General features: G+C 35.5%; 1 protein-coding gene across 1 annotated transcript in view; it reads right to left on the bottom strand.

Moving 5' to 3' along the window:
• The window catches only part of LOC119771845 (transmembrane protein 163-like), an 80,310-nt gene that overhangs the window by 56,643 nt on the left and 7,375 nt on the right, over window positions 1–16,292 (bottom strand). Inside the window, exon 3 of the mRNA XM_038268024.1 lies at window positions 12,557–12,676. Within this exon, the coding sequence (XP_038123952.1) occupies window positions 12,557–12,676 (120 nt within the window). The remainder of the gene's footprint in view (window positions 1–12,556; window positions 12,677–16,292) is intronic.

The following is a 16,292-nucleotide window of genomic DNA, read 5'->3' as shown; positions in this document are numbered from 1 at the left end:
ATGAAGTAAAGTATCCTCTGGTTCTCCAAAACTGATCACCACTCATGAATAAATAATCAGAACATTTCATTGTAATACCTCACTTAAAGACAAGGGTATACAGTGCAGCTAACATGTCAGTTGCCCCTCTGTGCTCACTACAGGTCTAAATACTGAGGGTATGGCTTCATTCTGCCAGTCTTAAGAGGCTCAACACTGGGAACAGAACCTCATGGAAACAAGACACGCAGTCTCCCTACGATTCCTCATTACTGATAAACGGTAAATACAGTCTACGCACACGCTATCCATTCATGTCTATGTAAAAAAGACCATTACCCAGTTCCCTACACAATACACAGACCACATAAAGAATGGAGTATTTTACATTCAACACAATTAGAATTTAAGAGAGCAAGTCTGTTCACTCCAGCATTGTTTGAGTTAAGATGGGTGAAGAATGTGGAACATCCAAAAAATCACAAGGGTTTTACTCAGGGACAAAATGAACTGTGTGCAAAAAACGCTTACCCTCTAAATGATTTAACCAGCTCAGCCTGTAGTTTGGATGGGTTTAACTGATGTCAAGAAAATAGACATTTGTTGCGAAATTACACAGTGCAAAGTCAAAGGTCATCTGATAATAGACATTGAGACAACCATTAACGTAATAATAGACTTGTCTTTCAGCAGTTGCAGCTGGAAACGGGTCGGTTGGACGAATTTAATCTGAGCTCAAGAGTACTCCTGGGTTTGCTAATCTTGCCTAATGAGAGCTTTTTTATTACAACTGCCTTTGCTGTAGCTGCCCAGCCATTCATTATATACACCTCACATCAAATATAAATTGTACAAGATATGCAAATAGAGCTAATTTACACCTCCACACTGCCAAGAAATATGAGCCGAGAGGAAGGTTTTATTTACAGCTATGTTGACACATACATTTCCAGTTCTTATGCCTAATGTAAAACTCTTCCTGAATGAATTTGTGTAAAATACATCAAGTAAAGTGACATTTAAACAAACATGTTGCTTATGTATTTACAATCATGTTAAATATGCATGTTTGTTGAACACATCTACAGCTTATCCGGATCAGCTCTGATTTTTCTGGCAATTTCACACTTCTAATGTACAAAAGCAAGCTGAACAAGTATGCAAGTAGGACTAAAGCTTCATAAGGCAGCATTAACAGGAGGCTTTGGCTGCAGAGCTGGAAAAAGGATATTTCACAGTGCCAAACAACGATGACTTGACTCAGTACATCCTTACTAATAGGATCAATTTAATTAAAATGCAATCTTATAAATAACCTTAATATTTCCGCACAAAAATGAAATTTTGTGGTTTACTATTTCTTTTTGGGCAGAACAAATACACAAGTGCTAAGCTTTGAAATGTTGCTTCTTCAGTCTTTGTGGTTTGTACTTTTTCCTTTAAGCCTAAAACTGAATGATTAGCTGTATCTATCTCAGTGCAGTCACATAGTTATCACACTTGAAATTGGTCAAATGTAAAATAACCATCTAACTAATTAGCAGAGTGATGAAGACCAAGATGTATTTAAAATGTATTATCCTTGTATCTTAGCGATGACTAACTATTAATAAAAAGGTTAACAAATTTCAAATAAGATTCTTACAGACTTAAATCATATGACAGTTTTTTTTCTTTTGCTTTGATTTTTGTTTTTTTCAGGTTTTCCCTTTATTTACTTCAATCCATCTCCCCAAAAACTCTAAACAGTTTTGGATATCTGCTGGAGAAAAGCATCCACTAAGAGTAATGCTACAATTACTATTTCACTGAGGGTCGTGAGATTTATGATTCAAACTTGAATAATGGAACTGAATCACATTTATCATCATAAAATACCACAGCACGCCTAAGAATGATGGAAACCGTCTCAGTTGGTTGTAAAATATAAATATTTCTCTGCTTATGTCAATGCGCACTGGTCTGCGTGCCAAGGAGCAAAAAAGTTCAGTTTATTCTCAAAAGGGAACTATCATTCTACATAACAAAGGTGGTGGATCAGCATATTAATTCCAAACATTCAGATGTGATCATTAATCAGATTTACAATGTGCAGACAATTTTACATAACATAATTGTGCAAGGATACTTGCATTGGTACTGCGTGATGGGATTAAAAGTTTTTTAGAGTGACAGATTGGGTATTGAACAGTCACGCTCCGCAAGACCATGAGAGCCAAATCAGCATGTTATTTTATATACATTCCTTAAATATGTGCTAAAATGGATACACTTTAATTTACAATTTGATTAAAGGAGATGATTTACAAGTGGAATCATAGCTATAAATGCACTCCTATTGTTATTAGGCAAGATGCGAAAATGTAACTCCTTTTATAGATGGAAAGCTTTTTTATTACAAACCTGTGCTCGTATTTATGATGCACAAAGGTGTCTCAAATCCAGTGGCATTTTGTCCAGATCAATTCAGGTATCCTTTATTGTTACTATAACACAATAATTGTGACATTGGAAACAGACTCAAAGGAGGCTCCATACGCAGAAGCTGACCTCTATGTATTTTCATCCGTTTATCTATTTTCTTTTTCAGGGCCAAGTACCAAATCATTTTAAAACTTATTTGTAGCACACTTCACTTCTGCTTTGTGGTGACAGGGTTCCTAATTGAAACATGGGGGTCATATTTAATTCTTTAATTATTTGTTAAACAATACAATAATCAGCATTAAGAAATAATTGAGCTCAGTGCAGAAACTAAACAGCACCTTTTGGACTTCATACAAACATTGTAGAACAAAAGAAGCCAATATAGTTTTTATTTCCTGCCAGTTTCTTTAGTGAGTCACTAATATCATTTGATAAGTTGTAGGTTGGCTCTAATAAATCTCCCTAAGGTGTCTTGACAAAGTCTCTCTATGGCTGCCTGACAGCACTGTTGTCAAGGTTATCGAAACACATGGCTTGAGCCTTCCAATTATGCATGCTAACTTACATATTAATTTGTAGGTGGGCACTGTTTCAAACAGGTCTGTCAGTTGCATTTGATTTTCTGCAAACTGGGATATATAAAGGAAAGATTTGCAGACACAAGTATTTGCATGGTTTCATACATCCAGCTTGTTTTTTTTACTTTTCATAAAAAAGTTTCCTAAAATGATATGTCCCCTTTTAAAAAGTAAAGAATGTAATTAGTCAAACGGAAATAATTTACAATTTCTTGGTCAGCACACATCATCATAAGAAACTGATTTTGTAATATGTCTTCAGCACTGGTTTTACCAAGACATTGGCACCTGTTAACCCCTGTATACAACTGCCTATGATTGTGATGAAAACAGCAGATTACCAAAATAAAATTCCTTCAAACAATCTAAAATAAAAGAAAAAAAAATCTGTAAATGATCATCTTGTTGCATGGTATTAAAGGTTAAACATAAGATATGGGTAGCTTCTTGACCAAGACTGATCTAATGTCCAACCTTTGGTATATTTTATTATCTTAACATAAGTCAGTAAATGGTCATCACATTGTACACAATAATGGCTTCCTATGAATAAGGATTTGCTACAAAAATTGATCATGCAAAACTGAATATTGTAAATGCTTTAAAAAAAGAGAGAGAAACAATGGATGTACCTATTCATTTAGATTCTTTTGCACTTTCTAAAAAGTCTTGGAAACTTAAAGTGCATGTTTGATTGTTCTTTAGTCATAGAAATGCAAAGGGAAGAACTACAGCCTAATAAAACAAGGCTAAAATATAAATCTCTAAGGATGGAACAACTGAATATAAAACAAGAGTCCTTCTCTTTTAACGTATTGGAATTTAAAGGGCAACACATATTGTGAGAAGGAAAAACAACATACTTAATAAATAATGGTGGTTTTCTTGTAGGAACAAGATTAAGGAAGGACGTTTTTTTTTTTTGGGGGGGGGGGTTGGAACATGGTGCAAGGAAGCTAGAGATAGAAGAGGTCAAGATGAAGAAGAGAGGTAGCTTTATTACTGAGACTGAGGGAGTGAACAGCAGAGGAAGATAGAACTAGAGCAGCACAAAGAGGGAGGAGAGACTGTTTCAGCAAAGCCCAGCCGGGATGATGAATGGCCTGCAGACAGAAGACAGATACTATACAACAACTGAAATGAAAACATCTCTTTTGTGAAAACTTTGCCCTCTGTGATTCATTGTTAGTGTTTTCTGCAGCCTTATGAACACAGCACAGAGAAACCACAGTTGTAATGATTCTGTCTGAATTCTATAATGCAAGTAATCCTAGGTTATTTTATTATTAGCTATTAAAGGCAGAACAGAAATGATTCTAATTCTGTGATTTGTCAGTGTTGGATATACAGTACTTATGACTACTTTTGCATAATATAGTTACTTAGCATATTTACCGTCAGCATAGGTAAGAATTCTAATGTATTTTGCTTCACATTTCATTTTTATTCAGTCTTCATATATTTGTCTGTATGTTTAAAAACCTAAAAGATGATTCACTTTAAAAGTGTTGCTATTGTTTTATAATAGTAAAAAAATAAAAATTTGTGCTTTTAGTTCGTAATACATGGTGGCAAGGGCATGATGGATGATGGCTGAAATCTAAAGGGCAACTCACTTGTGCCCCTTTTTTAACAACAGTGAAGCTCATTCAGATTTAGTTCTAGCTCTGGTCTTATGATCAAACCGAAAGTTCCTTAGGGGAAGCATAGAGCACAAGTTTTATGCTTTGATTAATTTCCCCCTGATCAGATTACATTCCACTAGCAATGATATGTCTGATTCTGCTGCATTTTCCCTCCTATGTGAATAAGTGGCTAAATTTTAATGAAAGGACAGGAGATTAAAGAAGAAGGTTCTTCAAATGCATTACAGAAAAGAGCCAGTGAATTTTTACCATGTCAAGCTCCAATTTCTCTGCCTCACATCAAAAGTTCAGCTTGATTTCAAAAAGACTTGTGGGTTTACCTTTACATTTGAAATAAAGAAAATGTTAGTAGGCTATTTGGTTATCCACCAAATTGCAGTGTGTCTGCAAATACCAATGCACAAACTCAATTCATAAAAAAAACACTTTACTTTATACCCTATAGAGGTTAGATGCAATATGGACTATTGTTTAGGTGAAATATGGGTTGAATGTGGAAATATTTCAGATATTCTTAAAGGATAGCTGAACCCCAATCCTCTTAATGTGTAGATAAACTGTATAAATTAGGCCTTAAAGCATTGCTGTACAAATTTTGACCCAAGTATTAGGTTGATTTCTTATTTAAACTTAAAAAAAATAATAATTTATCAAGTCAAGCGTAGGATTTAATTGAGGTGGGAGGATGTGACCTTGTCTTTATAGTTAACTTCATGACAGCTCAATCTACTGGCCCCATGTGGTCTGTTAACAGATTCCAAAAGAACTCAGATTCCACGGTGTTGTTTTACAGATATTATCTTTATTTTACTCAAAAACTTTGACCTTTATTGTAGATTTTTTTTTTTACTCTGCAATATTTGGCCTCAATGGCATAACGACACAACAATTGGCCGTTAAGCAACATTCTGGGTGGGCCCCATATGAAGTACAACATCCCACCCCACCCCCACGCCATGTTTATTTTGAGAAGTTTTTTCCGTTCTTCCAGCAGCTCTTCTTTGCTTTTTCCTTTTCTGGAATCCACTTAAAGCTGCAGTCTGTAACATTGAGGAGAGAGCAGACTTCGACTGAAAATTTGAAGAAAAACAGGTTTCACTCCACTCCCCCACCCTCTCTGCTTCACTCATGCCCCACCTCCAAGCTCCACCCCTCTCACAGCACCTGCGCGGCTACCGCATGCGACCAGAAGGGGGGGGGGGGGATTCAGCGTGTGTGAGCTGTGATTGACACTCCATCAGACGCTCCTCTGGCTGTGATTGGTTGTTTTGACTCGTCCCGAATTATTCTTTCCAGATTGAAATACAGGCAGTATGCGGGACCAATTGAAGCAGTTTTTTTCACAGGTTACATATCACATGTACTGCTGTCTGGGCATAGGGACAGTTTTAGCCAATATGACAAAAAAGTGATTTTTTAAAACTTACAGACTTCAGCTTTAAGTACCTCTTTTTGGTATCCATCGTCGCTAACACACTATACTTAACAGTTATGTTTTAATCTACGCACTGGATTACCCATAATTCCAAGTTGTAGTTTAAAGCAGCGGTCTCCAACCACCAGGCCGCGGAATTCATTTGTTTCTAGACACCGGTACAGGACCCGGTACCGGTCCGTGGGTCATTTGGTACCGGGCCGCATAGAAAAAAGTATATATATATGTTGTTTATTTTATGCTGTTTGTATTTGATTTTATGCCAGTCATATCATTTTACTTGATCATATCCCGCCTCCCCAACCAAACCCACGGTCCGTGGTGCAAAAAAGGTTGGTGACGCTGGTTTAAAGAATAATCAAATACATTGCTCTTTTAAGATCTTCATTGCGGTTTGAACCACATTTTAAGAGTGTATTTTTTTACCAACCGTCTAATGAACTATACACAGTTATTAACATAGTAATTAAAAGTACCACTGTCTGTTTTGATATTGGTGCTGTGTTTAAACGGCTCACCATCATGTTGAAATCTGCCATGTGTTGGAGTATAAATAAGGTCCGGTCAGTCTTCCTAGTATCAGGTAGGTTTAAGAGGAATTCTTCGCACCATTACATCTGCAAAGAGACGTCCTAGTCTACAATTGCGTAGGGGGCCAACCAGGTGTAATTGACGGGGCCCCTAAGAGGTTCGGGGCCAGTAAGCATCAGTCTCTGCTTACCGATAGTTACGCCATTGTTTGGCCTCAAACTGTCATAGTGCAGATCTCTATGTGTTGAAACATGGCTAATGCAGAGGAATTTCCCTACTGGTTACAAACTGCATCGCTTCGTACATGTCTACATCACAGCCCTTGCATTATAATTTTACATTCGATTTACTTCACAACTCAGTACTGGGGAGCAAAGGTGACATAATCTCCTAGATAATAGCATTTCCAGCCTCTTGCCTGCGGACGCTTCTACTCCACCATTGTTCATATGAGGCCACAACAGCCACTGTTATAAAAAAACAACCGAAAGAAAAAAAAAGTTTTATGTGGTAACTTTCGAGTAGGAATGGATCGCCCCGTGAAACCACGTTGCTCTTTTTATAGCCATATAAAATTAACTGTCATTTTCTCTTCTGTTCGTCACACCTCCGCTCATCCCCACACTTGGCTGTGCCCCTCAGTGTCTTTTGGCACTGCCCACTTTGGTAACTCTCTTGCAAATCTGTTTAGGGGAGAAAATGCTCTAAATTCTAAAAGTAATGTGGTTAAAATCTAAAAATAAAATTTTCTAATTTTTTCTAATTTAATCAGCTAAAAAATGCAAAAGCCGATCACCCCACAATAAAAATTGAGTAAAAGCTTGGACTGTTTTCATTATAGCAAAAGTAAACATGTAAGTTGTTTGAATTATGCAATTCATTGGCATACATTTCATTACTCAATCTATAAAGTTTTGCCACACAGAAAAAAAAAAAAAAAAAAAAGGAATTTTTTTTTTTTAAATAACAACCTAATAATAAATTCAGTTTTATGTATCTGGGTTAAACTTGTAATTGCATCCCTGCTGCAGAGACAGAGGAGGGAAAGAGTAAATGAAAGACTGACAAAGAAGGAATCAGAGGTTAAAAATCAAGATATATATATTTTTTTATGTTTATCACTTTTATCCTTGTTTATGTTCTCCAAGCTCCCTCGCTGCAGTAGTTATTTCTGTTCATATATTTGCCACTCCCTCCAGTTTTCCTGTCTCTTTCCTTTTATCCTTCTTTCTGTTCCCTTTTCTCACCATGTGCATTCTGCGTCACACCAACATCCCCCACTCTCCCTCTCCCTTAACACACAATCTTCTCCCTGCTCAAAAAAACAAATCATTGCTGGCAACAAAGCCGATGGATCAAGTGACAGCCTCTTAGTCTGCAGACCTATAGTTCGCTCCTATAAGTCCTCCAAGGCAATGTGAAAATCTATGCTGTTGCGTTGCAGTCCATCCACAGCTCTGAATATGGAACAGCTTCCCTGTGTCTGCTTACCAAGCACATTAAAGATGCTTCCAAGAACATAAACATAAATACAAGTACACCTTGCACTATCATTCTTAAGCAACCCTCTATATAGAGCTGATGATCAAAGATGTGAGGAATTCCTAATGTAGGTCATTGCTGAGCTAAAGTGCTCAGGCTCCCAACCACTAAAACAAATGCATATTTCATTTATAAGGAAACTCAGAACAGTATTTTGTGTTTCAGAAAATGATTTCAATCTTTACAATTTTAATTGCAGCAAACATTCATGTTTTATGGGATGTGTGTGAATAACTAAATTCTGACTGGACGGAAGAAATAGGTCTTGCTAGGATTTAATTAAGAAAATGCATGTAAGCATCCATCAATTAATTTGTTTCTAGACAACTTTATTGGCTTATTATCAGGATGTCCCTCAATCTCATTAGCTGTTTCATCTCTTCTATCCTGACAATGTTTTCATATATTTCCAATAAAAATGCTTTGCTCTCAGACTACCGTGTCCTTCCTAGAGTTGTTTAAAAGCACCTATTTGAGGTAGATTTCCTCAAAACCAGCTCTGAGCCGGCAATGGCTCTATCTGTTCTCTTTTGATGCACTAATGAATCTGTATTTTCACTGGTTTTGTTTTTATATCTGTTTCGTCTAACTTAAGTTCTACTCCTGATTAACAGGACCTCTCCTCTTCATCATCTAGCTTTCCTCCAAAGGTCAATGTGTTTCCCAACCGCCCCAACAAAAAAATAATACAACGCTATATTAAACTTTGCTATAATTGAATGCAATTTCCATCAGATTTCCATCAAACGGAGCACCTGTCCGAGCGATGAAAGATGGCATTTATTGTAGATACTTTCACTTCAATATGAACCAAATTCTTGAAAGAATTAGGCTATTATTCCTAGGCTATTATGATAAGGAATTAATAAGGATAATCTTTGGTGAAATTATAGTAAATTGTGTATTCTATGTGCTTTTTATGACATAACTATTGCAATTCTTAAGTCAGATACATTCCCCAAATGACATATTCCGGTTCTATTCCTGTGAGAGAATAAACAAACACACAGCATAGCTCTTAACAAAGTACATTGTATGTACTGAGGTTGTAAGGAAACACAGAGCAACCATTCATCTCTGACACATTTAACACATCCAATAGTTGAGCAGACCAAGACCGGCTTGAACCCTTCTCCCTCCTGAATCTTAAAAATCCTGCTAAAGGATACAAGGTAGCTGTGAATCTCTAGAGATTCTCTTAGGGACAGAAAGAAAAAAGAGAAAGAGCAAATTCTAAAAATGGTTTGAAGACGCGCTATAATATATAGAAGGACACCTTGACACTTGATAAAAAACCTCATGGATGGTGTACATATATAGTTCAGTGCAGTTGGTAATTACTAAAACTGTTTAAACGGAAAGGAAATAGAAGAAAACGTAGAAAGAGAGGGAAGAAAGTTAAAAATTGGGAAATAATTAAAAAGGATGAAAAGATGGGTAGACTCAAAGGCAAACAAAACTAGGGCACAGGCAGGAAGAAACAGAACCCTGGTGTTTTTTAAAGTTGAGCCATCATAGCCACTAAGTCCCTTTGCTGCTGCCAGGACTCATCCTGCCCGTCCTGCTTCATCCTCTGGGGTAAAGGTACCTTTCAGCCCTTCCCACCTTTACAGAATTACGTCTCTTCCTCTACCTTCTCCTACCTTTTCATTCACTCTGTTCTTCACATGAGCACTATTTCCTCAACTCTACACAGTGTGGCAACAGAACAAGAAAGGATGGCATTAATATTTTAATTTACTCACTCAGTACCCTGTCTCGTCCTTTTAGATCTACAGTTGTGACAAGTTGAGAAGGACATATCTACGCCTCCATTGATGCTGACGTTTTCCTGTCTGCTTCGTTTTCATGTCCTTGTGAGGTTGTTCTTTCTGCATTTGTGTTATTGGCAAATGTTCTCTTTGGTGGTATGGTCATGTTGTCCCCTCACCATTTCATTGTTGATTTATCCCACAATCATGCATCAACCTTGTTAACATTTCTACTTCATTTTAACAACTGATGACTTAAATGATTTGTCTATTTCCTGCTCATGGTCTAGAGTAAAAAAAAAAGTGATTAAGACGCTGTGTGACTCTGAGATATAACAGCAGGAGGTCATCTTGTTTTCTTTCAGAATCATCAGAACAAGATCTCACTGGATGAGCCGTATTTTCTTAATGGTCTGGTTATACCCGAAGATCTAACAGAATAATCTGCAGTGGCGCTCTAGAGGATGGATTTCAGGGTTTTATCATTAAGTGGTTACCCACACTCGGATAATGAGAACAGTATGGATTGTATTGAGGAAAACAATGCTGTTCTAATATTGTTTTCATAAAAACTTTAGTAATAAAAGTGTAAAATTTAAATGCTCCTGCAAAACGACAAATGTGACCAGAAACAACCTCGTATAACAGCTCCTTAACAAACCGGTTGTTTTTAAACTTGAAATATTTGTATTTGAGGATACGATTTTTCAATTAAGATGAAAAGAAAATAACTTATTTTGTGTGTCTGAAAATACCGGTTATAGAATACTGTTGATTCCTGAAAAAACATTTCAAGAAAATGTATTTAATTTTTAGAGAGGATGAATTATCCTGCAGTATCTTATATATCCACACACACACACACACACACACACACACATATATATATATATATATATATATATATATATATATATATATATATATATATATATATATATATATATATATATATATATATATTATTTCTAATAATGCATTTTCTTATTTTCTTTTTGAGAGAACCTCATATTTTTGGTATAATATATGATTTTCTAATAGGTTTTTCTCCTTGTTTGTTTTAAAGTCTGTATACCTACATTAAAGGTCTTTTGCACACAAGACATTCTGCAAATCAGAATCAAAGGCAACTGAATGTGTGTGGAAACTGCAGCTGCATCCGGTCAGTGGATCCTAGTGATAACTCGAGTTACAACATATGCAGAGGATAAAAAAGGGGGGGAAAACTCTTTAAGCAGAACACAATAATATAAAGTTAGATTAGAGTTAAACCATACTTACTTTAGATGAAAGGTTGGCTAGATACTTTTCAGGTTCGTTATATATTTTTGTCTAATTGGACCAAATATATAATAATCAAAGAACATTATCATATTTTTCAATAGAAGAGAGGGATAAATTAATGACTTCTTCTTTTTAGATCTGTAGATTTAAATTTTCTTCAGCTTAACTGTCTAATAATGAGTGCTGGCTATATAGTTTTACAACAAGTATATAAAATTTTAGCTCATGTTGTCTCCCCCAGCTAAAAGCATGGATGTGACTCAATAATTTGGCATTTTGTCACCAGCTCACAATCATTGCATCAATGTGAGGAAAACCTTGTTCTCTTTTCTCATACATTTAGAACACATACACCATGTAACATTAGCATTTTAGTCTAGACCGACCAACCAGAGAACTAAGTAAAAATATATCTGGCATTACTAAAAAAAAAATAGAACGGCAACACCAAGACCACAGCAAAAATAGGACCAGTGAGAGGCCATTTTTGAAACAATCAATTAGCCATGTACAAAGCTGATTAGTGAGATAACCTATAAAAGGGCTTCAGACATAAAGGTGCATTGGTATAATGTTTAACATTTACATTTATGTGATTAGCTAAAATCTCTAGTGGAACCCCAACTAATATATGTAGACCATGAACTTGATGCCATCAGTTTAATGAATCTCATAATAACATAATTTGAAAAGAAAAAAAAAAAACAGGTAACTTTAAACTCCAACTAAACATTTACTGAATGCTTCCAAGTAAAGGATGTCACCCACTTTTTTCTTTCTATGTGGTTTACAGATAATCATCCTTTTTATTTTTCCCTCCTCTCATCATTGAATTGTAGGTATACAGGGGACAGCATTGAAACTGTAAATAATTATATGGGTTCTATTAGAATTTCTGCAGGAATTTCATACAAAGCTGCAGTCAGCATATAAAATGCATCAGTTTTAGTCTCAACATGTATTAATGAAAACATCCAGTAGTGAGAGACAAGAAGATGCAGTAGATATTTGAAGATACAGTCTTAACACCAATCTTGAGACTAATGTTTAGACAAGTCTTACGGATAAAAACCTTACAACACACAATACCAATCAAAGTTCAAAAATACACTTAATTACGATGTTTGAAATCTCTCCCAAGAAAAAACAAATGATGGTAATTAATTCCATGCTGTCTGATACATGGTAGCTGACAGATGCATTATTTTAAAATCAATAATTAACACAGTTGAAACCAACTGCTAATTAACACCAACTCTTTGAAATAAGAAACCCTCTGCTACGTACAACCAATTACTGCTAAACAGAAATATCCAATAGAATTGCTCTTTATGTGTTCCTGTTAGAGGTTTGAAATGCTTTAAATGTGTTTTAAATGCTTACTGAAAGCTGCCACAGCCAGGATAAGTGTGACCACAATGGAGATCCAGGAGACCCAAAGAGCTTTCTTCCTGTAGTTCTGTGCCTCATGGGGTTTCAGCCGCATGCTGCTCTCAAGAAGACCTGCACAGAGACATTTTTGTGAAAATCAATATGATCTTCTTTCATCTTGTGATCATGTCATACCTACAGAAACTAAGGTCCATTCATCCATTTTACATCATGCTTTATCCCAGCTGGGGTCATGAGTGGTGCTGGTGCTTATCTCCAGCTGTCTACAAGCGAGAGGTGGACAGGTCGCCAGTCCAACGCAGGGTGGAAATTAAGGTCAGCCAAATTAAGAATATTAATGATTGACTCACAATAGATGTTTGTTATTGTTTTTCTTTACTGTAGATCAAGCGAGTTTCACATAAGATACTGTTGGGGCTTCTGAAAATATACAGATAAATGTTACACTTGTGATCATGAATTAATACCTTTGAACTTCCATTTGTTCATTTAAAACAGGGGTGGGCAACTCCAGTCCTTGAGGGCCGGTTTTCCTGCAACATTTAGATTCATCCTTGGTCCAACACACCTGAAGCAATTGGTCGAATTACCTCCCCAATATGCAACCAATTTCTCCAGAGACCTTTTAATTATCTATTTATTTGATTCAGGTGTGTTAAGTCAAGGGCATATCTAAAAGTTCCAGAATACAGGCCCTCTTGGACTGGAGTTGCCCACCCCTGATTTAAAAGGATTGTAAACAGCTTCCTGGATTCAAAAACGTATCATTTCTATACAATACTATTGTGTCATGCCATAACATTCTAGATCTTATGACCTGTGGAAGAAAGATTTGTTTGAGTTTTTTTTAGTTTTGCTTTCTTATCAACCTTTGTAAACCTCAGACCTAAGAATTAGAAGTGATACCAGAATATAAACCTGGCCAGTAAGACTGAATTAAGTCAGCCTGTTAAGGCTCAGACTCTAAAGTCTAGAACAGAACAGACGCGGAAACGGCCCCAAATTGCAACAACAACTCTATTCTGTCACAATAACAGCCAAGAAGGCAGCTTCAAAGGCACAATGCTTTAATAATGGCCTTTATCACACCCCGAATGAGCTGGATAATTCTTTAAAATATAAAAAACTTGCTGCTGTATGACCTTTTCTTTAATCTTGTAACTGATTGGTTCTAACTTGTTTCTGCTGACTCTATATGGTGTAAGTCATTCTGACTAACCTGGTTAACTAGAGCACACCTCTATGAATACATCACAGCTTTTTTTATTTAACCATCCAGTCAATATGTACAAATAGTTTGGTGCAAATATCAGTATGAAACAGATTGGCTTTAATTTTAACTATCCATTAATTACACAATAGCCTCAGCTTAATTACTTGTAAATAGGGTTGTCAAAAGTATTGATACTGAAATGTTGTATCCGGATACAATACTCATTTTCAAAAGTATCGATACAGTGCTACCACCAGTGGCACCTAAACAGTCATTCATCTAAAGTATAATAGAGGAAAATGCACTTTCTGAACACTGTGATTGAATAATTCTGTGCACTTTTCAGTTTCACACTTTTTTTGTAACAGGTGCAGCTGTTGAGAATTATTTTTGTTTCTTAACCGGTTTGGCTAGTGTCATTATGTGTGCAAAGCATAGCCAAGGAAGGAAAACCTAATTTTAAGTTTTTTATCAAGCTTGCTTAATGTTGTGCACAGCATACAACCTCAAAATATTGCTCTTTTTGTTTATTGTATTTATTTATTTATTTATTTATTTATTGTATTTTATTTTTAATGAAAATATTTCTGTTGAATTTTGGAGTCTTTGTTTTTATCCTTGTGGTATCGAAAATGATATCGAGTATCGAATATTTTCCTTAGTATCGGTATCGAGTTGAAAAGTTTAGTATCGTGACAACCCTGTAAATATTTAATGCAAGAAACTCTAGGTGGAATTTGAAATGCTTGTAATATCAATCTGAGTTTAGCTGAAAATTCTGTCCTCTGAAAAACATTAAATTACTTGGTGTTAAAAACATATATAGACATACAGTCTGATGAAAATAAGTATAATTTTTAATAATGGAGAGAATATAAATAAAGAAATAAAATCGTATATATTTACCTATAATGTAAAACATTACCTATATAGATGTTACATATTGTGAGCATAATTTTAAAATTGCAATAGCATTCAAAATATGTTTGCCCTTGTTTAGAACCGATTGAGTAGTGGTATAAATAGTTGTATTTGAAAAGTGGAGCTGAAAATTGAATTATTTGAAACAAGAACAGAGGACATGTTTGAATTACTGACTTCAAATAATTGTTCCTTGGAAAAGATGATCACCCTTTACACTATTTTTTGATCAACTGATTAATTTTTGAATAGCAAATGAGCTTCAATCTATAGTGTGTAATTAATAAATAAATCTAATGGTCATTACTGAAGTGATATGAAGCCGGTGCTTATCCCCCTCCAACCATACGGAGGCCGTCACGGTACAAAATGGCTTTCGCAATGTCAGCATCACCCATCTTGTAAACAAACGTTTGTTTACGGAGCTAATTTTATAAACAGTATTCTACAAGTCTGTGTAGGATATAGATTTTGCGAATATAACCATTATTTGTTCCACATCATCATCATATTTTAGTGAGCTGCTTAGCAGAGTCATATAAACAGACTAAGTAATTGAAGTCATTTAGTTTGATAGAGAGATTGTGTTGGTTGGAAGCATATATATTCCCCATTTACAGAGGCCAAGTCTTAACTGTGGCATATGGGTTATTAGACGAGTTAGAGGGATCAATCTACCATGAATTCTATTGTGAATCAGAGATGGTTTAATAAAAATATATGACCATCTCTACAAAAAAAAAAAGAAAACAAGAAAAGTGTTTTAACCAAAGACTGACTGGAATTTAGGGAATATAGGATCTGTCTCCAGGTAAACTTTTCATTATAATAGAGATCCAGAATGTTTATTCTAGATGTGGAGAACATAATTTTGTTTGAAATGGTAATTTAGACTAAAAAATGTATTAGTCAGATGTCCGGAATACATTTTCAGTAAAACTAGAACATATCAAAACAGCCTGCCATAGCAGTTGTTACCGTGAAAATATTACAGGATTATTTCTTGAATGGTAGCATCAATGTATCTATTTAGGTGAAATCTTATGGCAGCAGGTGAGGATGAAGAATTAAAACTCTGTTCTAATATATAGAACCTGTGCATCATCATAGATCCCTCCTCATGTTGATTCAGTCTTCTTTTACACAGTAAAGTGGCTGCTGCAGCTGCGCTTCGGATTTTATCATCCCAATAAGCAGCTATCAGTCCTATAGAATGGCTTCAGATTGTGCCAATAAACTCCTTAGGTTGTTATCATCGTATGAATCCTAATCTTAACCCTACTGTAATTCCTCTATAGGCCTATGTGTAATCTAAAATAAATTTCAGTAGTTCTTCATGTACTGTAAATATAACTAAATAGAAATAAAATTATCCGCATCTTGCTCAAGTTCTCTGATGCCCTCTCCCTACAAATATTTAATCCTCTGTGAAAAAGAGCTGACCATTCTTTAATAAGTTCCTCGTCAACAGGACATGCAATGTTTGTTTTTAAAACTGAATGTGTCTAACAGACCTTGCAAAGGATATATTTTTTTTATTTATTCACAAAACTACGACAAAAAATCTGCCTTAATCAGGAAAAAAAAACAGCG

The sequence above is a fragment of the Cyprinodon tularosa genome, unplaced genomic scaffold (assembly GCF_016077235.1).
Source record: "Cyprinodon tularosa strain WSP-4 unplaced genomic scaffold, ASM1607723v1 ctg690, whole genome shotgun sequence".
NCBI lineage: Eukaryota > Metazoa > Chordata > Actinopteri > Cyprinodontiformes > Cyprinodontidae > Cyprinodon > Cyprinodon tularosa.
Note: the sequence above shows the minus strand (reverse complement) of the source record. Positions and strands in the feature narration are given on the sequence as shown.